Source organism: Montipora capricornis, chromosome 3 (assembly GCF_036669925.1).
Source record: "Montipora capricornis isolate CH-2021 chromosome 3, ASM3666992v2, whole genome shotgun sequence".
In the NCBI taxonomy this organism is placed as follows: Eukaryota; Metazoa; Cnidaria; class Anthozoa; order Scleractinia; family Acroporidae; genus Montipora; species Montipora capricornis.
In genome coordinates, this window is record NC_090885.1 from 57,738,967 (window position 1) to 57,743,966 (window position 5,000).

General features: G+C 46.4%; 2 protein-coding genes across 2 annotated transcripts; both read right to left on the bottom strand.

Annotated features, from left to right (window-relative positions):
- Positions 1–289: 289 nt before the first annotated feature.
- LOC138040639 (uncharacterized) lies at positions 290–2,506 on the bottom strand. Its single transcript, XM_068886328.1, has one exon. The coding sequence runs from the start codon at positions 2,504–2,506 to the stop codon at positions 290–292; it is 2,217 nt and encodes a 738-aa protein (XP_068742429.1).
- A 226-nt stretch (positions 2,507–2,732) lies between these two features.
- Positions 2,733–4,678, bottom strand: LOC138043474 (uncharacterized). Its single transcript, XM_068889763.1, has 2 exons — positions 4,349–4,678; positions 2,733–3,331 (listed from the first exon to the last, which is right to left on the bottom strand). The coding sequence occupies exons 1-2, from the start codon at positions 4,580–4,582 to the stop codon at positions 2,831–2,833; spliced, it is 735 nt and encodes a 244-aa protein (XP_068745864.1). The 5' UTR covers positions 4,583–4,678; the 3' UTR covers positions 2,733–2,830.
- Positions 4,679–5,000: the final 322 nt, after the last annotated feature.

Sequence of the window (5,000 nt, forward strand, 5' to 3'; positions counted from 1 at the left end):
CATCTCTAAAGCACTTCTCTGTTTTTGATAAGGAGTAGCCTGCTGCTTAGCAACCAAAACTTTCTTCCGCTCCCTTATAGAACACAAATCGACAGGGGCCTTGAGGCTCTTCAAAGTTTTATATGATCTCGTCTGACGCCGGTAACCACATCTCTGGCAATAACGGAAATCAAAGTCGTTGGGCTTGGAACAAGCCGGACATGACACCGATGGCTGAAAAAGTCTGGGCACCAACGGCAAAGACTGAAAGAGAAAAAAAAAAGAGAAAATAGTTCCTCCTGTTAAGTTGTTACGACATGCTCTTTCCCATCCTAAATGCCCAGAGGCTATATGGAGAGGATCCAGGTCTAAATCCATCCTTCGACGGAAGAAGAAGCGCATCCAGTGATCCCTTCTCGGCCACCAAAACATTGTTGCTGGACACCGCATTTAACAACGGCCACCACCCGGGTAATGGGGACATCAATGGTACCACCACCGTAACAACCGCATCTACCGATATGAGGAAACGCAAAAGAGGACCAATCAATGCAAATGGCGGGAAAACGTAGGCGTTGACGCGGTCACCATCACACACAGAGAGGTCTTGGTTAAAAACATTAACACCCGATGATCCTGGCGTAGGGTAGGGCGTAAAGTGCTTTAACGGGTTTCCACTCCAGTCACGTTGAACGTTGGAATCCAACGACATCAAATCAAGATCATGGCCATTAATTCCACCAAAACTACGCTGGACGATTTCCCAAGACCTCGGAGAAAGCATGGCATCGGAGCGAGACAATCTTCTGGAAAACCAATCTGCCTCGTTCAAGTGAGAAGGAACAAAAGACATTTCTAGGGACATGTTCCTATCCACCAAGAACTGGAAAATCAATTGCGAGATCTGAGTTAACTTCCTAGAGCGTGGCCCACGGCCGGACCAAGCGTGGAGAACAACCATGCTGTCTACCTGAGCATCAATCCTGCAATCCGAAACGCTTTCAGGAAGTGACTGTAATCCCTTGAGGACGGCCCACATCTCCTTCACATTAATATGCTCATTTCGAACAGTTTCTTCCCAGTAGTCACCAACAGAAATTGTCCCGGAAGGAAGGTGAATTCCAACTCCCCAACGGAAGGACGAAGAATCTGACGTCAAGGAGATAGCTACGTGCCGTTCACTCCTCCACCGAATCGCCTTTTCCCAACTATCAAGGAACCTCCAAAACATACTTTCCTCTCTCAGATTCGGAGAGAAATTCACCTCACCACCTCCGGAAGCCTGCGAGATTGACGCCGCCATTTCTCTGATGTAAAATTTAGTCGCTGGGAAAGCCAAGGAGAATGAATTGCACTTCCCCATTAGCCTCTGCAAAGACTTCAAGTGGATAGTAGATTCACGCAAAAGTATCTGCTCGCGTAGCTGAGCAAACTTCATCTTCTTATCTTCAGGAATGCAAAAGGCCTGGGCTACAGAATCCACTATCATGCCTAAATAACAAATCCTAGTTACCGGCCCAAGAACACATTTGGAGAGGCCCAAAAAATAACCGAGGTTTACAAGAACCGAACAGACTATATACAAAGCCGCCACCGCAGATTGATAGCTGTATTCCGACGTCCTCTCCGACAATGGGCGTGACCAAAACCCCTTCACAGCAAACAGTTCCCCATTCAAACGGTCATCAATATACAGAGAACATGCGACCCCCAAACCCCTGAAAAAATTTGTCGGACCCAAACCCACAGTCTGGTAAACAAACGGAGAATTTTTCCATCCAAAAGGAAGCGTAACTCCAACGAGCCACCACCCCAGCCACTCAATACCAAAAAACTGCTGAGAACTAGTAGAAAGCAAAATATGGTCATAACCAGACTTGTCATCAATCTTACTCATGTAGGAGTTGGGATACACGAAGCGAGGCACCCCAACCAGCGTTTCCAGTGAAAAGGGAGTGTCTGCCATCCACAAATTTAAAAACCGGGCATCAATGCATAACCTTGGCTTTTGCGGTTCAATCGTCATAGGAAGGACGAGATGGGGCGGCGGCACTTCAGCCACTTTACCCCAAACACGGATCGCCCCTGTTTCAAAACGCTGTAAAATTGTTTCCGTAACAAACTTCGAAAACTGTTTGCAGGAGTAGTGATTCTTGAAAATCATAGTAGGGGGTTCCGCACTCTCATACTTTATGCCCATAAAAGCTCCCTTAAAGGGCTTCATGAACTTCTTGACATCCACCCCATGCTCCAACCATTCCAAGACATCCTTCGCAGGTTCGTACCCGGCCAAAATTTTTTCCCAGAGTTCAATTCGAGTACGAAGTTGACCCGAACGAAAGGAGTCCGGATCACGAAACAACAGATCCCGTAAGATGGGAGTTTCCCCCGCAACAATACCTTGAACATGGGTTAAACAAGCGTCTTCTGAAGTCATTTTCTCCGAACTCGGATTACCCTCCCAAGACAACCATCGGATTTTGCCATGCTTGCTTCTTTCCTCCGCCTCTAACGGCATAAAGGTCATCGTATCTCCCTTGAGACGTTTTGACTTAGGCTAGAACCAAAACACCAAAAAAAAAGAGAATCAAAAGGACGTACTTAAATGGAGACTGCAAATCCGAGTTCGGAGGAAATGACCACCGTAGCCCGAGTAATCGGGCTCAAGGGCATGCCTAAAGGCAAAACGCTTGTGGGGTCATTCTCCCAACCTCGAGACCACAGACTAAAGGAAAAAAATAAACCATCACATATTTAATAGTGTCTTTACACTTTATTATTGTCAATACAAATATCAAGACAATCCCGATTTCCATTCCAGAACAGGAAAACTTCCAATGATTTCACAATCTTAACGTTTATCTGGGCAAGAGCGCGAAATATGACCCGCCTTTCCACACACCCAGCACTTTCTCGCCGACGGCGGCCTGGGGCTGTAATTGGAGCCACGCCTTTGGTATGGAGCTGGAGGCCTACGCGTCCGTCCAGTGAACGAAGGTTGACTTACTGCCGCGTGCGGCTTAGTTGCCTTGGAAATAACCTTTGCCACCTCGGCCTCATCCTTAGACGCCACCAACTTTATTAACACCTGTTGAAGGCACGGGTTGCCTAATAAAGGACGGCACTGCCTCAGCACTACTTCAAATCGTAAAGCTCTTTCATCCTTTCTTTCCTTGGTGACATTAACCACTTCATCCAGGGCGGCGATCGCCGCATATGGATCAAAAAGAGCAGCTGGGCGCGAGATCACCATTTGGAGAGTAGACAGCGCGCACTCGATTGCCGATGAATCGATTTTCTTCTTCCACTCATCCAACTCCTTCTTGAGTGAACTGACCGTTGTGTTCGGAACCTAACAAAAGGAGAAAACGCCATATAACTCCTTGATATCCTTAAGCCAGTCCCTACTTTACACTGAGACTGTATCCTTCGAAATCACATATCCTCTTCCTTTAAATTTATTATTTCATACCCTGATGCAATTCCAAATTCCCAACATAAAATTACAACGAACCTTCGCATCAGTTCTCACAACCCGTAAAATAAAGCACACGGCCACCAAGTGAGCTAGCAAAATAACCTCCTCTCCTCCACGTGGTCTGGTTGAAATGGATCTAACGCCTTCTATTTCCGCGAACAGACCAGACGCCCTGTTCATCGGTCCTCGACCGTTTTCTTTTTTTTTTTTTTTTTTTTATTACTTTCTATCGCGCCACCTCGTGGCTCAGAGCATACCCACGGCTCAAATGGTCCGCGACCATTTTCTCCTCTTTTTTTTTTTTCCCATGCCACCTCGTGGCTCAGAGCAAACACGCTGCCCAATCGGTCCTCGACCGTTTTTTCCTTTATTACGCCACCTCGTGGCTCAGAGCAGACATGCTGCACAATCGCTCCTAACCATTTTTTTTAATAATTCTCCATTATTATTCCCTTTGACGCCACCTCGTGGCTCAGAACAGAAACAAACCCTGGCCGAGACCACACGCCCCGCGCCCTTCCCAAGGGACAAGTAAGAAAAAAGGGTGTCAATGGCATAGCTAATTTTTCCCGTCCCGAACAAAAAATAAGAAACAGCTCCCAAATATTGCAAACCCTAATTCATAAGAATAAACGAGAGCAACAGCAGAAAAACACAATATAAAACAACAACCTATCCCCCAACATTTGAGGAACCGAACCGCGGCGATTCCAAAGTAATAAGTTAACACTCACGTGCCATCATCACGAAAATTAAGACCGGCTCCCGAGAAACCGGAAGGAAACATAAACAAGAAAATGCAACGTGATGCAACCAAAAAAAAAAATAATACCGACGAACCCCAGCTATACAATACGAAACCAAAAGGAAAACATTGCAGCGGACATATACCTCAAGGCTCACCGCCGAATTATCCGGCACATTCGTCCCCGCGGCGTTTCCCAGTGAAGAACTCTGGAGCACATTTTCGCCGCTCGCAGTTGTTCCCGATGTTGTCCCGGCACCAGCCTGAGATAAAGACGAAGACGGCGGAGTGGTTTGCTGAACAGAACCTTGAAGGGGTTGCAAAACTCGCTGAGCGCTCGACGGGACGTTCACGTCAGACGGACGCTCCGGTTCGGTCATCTTGACACGGTTCCAACCAAAGTTAGGCAAAACTGACAACTATGAATAATTAACTCATGCTTATATAATACGCACGAGGGCTAATGAATATTAATGAAGTATGAATAGTGGCCAGTTCACATACAGAGCAGACTCTGCTATCAGCGAAGTCTTGAGCATTTTAAGGAACGTCGCGGACAATAATCTGCCCGAAACTAGGAAGGTGGAGGTGCGCTTGGACGTAGAGGCAGACCACCTTTTGATATAAAAGAGGAACAGCTTGTTTTTCTTGTGGAGAACGATTTTAAAGTTCCTCAAATCAGCCAGTTGTTGGGAGTATCAATCAGAACAGTAGAGAGGAGACTGTCTGCCTTTGGTATTAAAATGTTAGGTAAGAAAAGAAAATCGTTATAAAACCGGCTGTGCATGGATTTGATTA

Excerpts from the sequence above, each read along its gene's own strand:
- LOC138040639 (XM_068886328.1), bottom strand. The coding sequence starts at position 2,506 with ATGACCTTTATGCCGTTAGAGGCGGAGGAAAGAAGCAAGCATGGCAAA.
- LOC138043474 (XM_068889763.1), bottom strand. The coding sequence starts at position 4,582 with ATGACCGAACCGGAGCGTCCGTCTGACGTGAACGTCCCGTCGAGCGCT. Across the intron at positions 3,332-4,348 it reads ATTCGGCGGTGAGCCTTGAG|GTTCCGAACACAACGGTCAG; the intron begins GTATATGTCCGC and ends TCCTTTTGTTAG.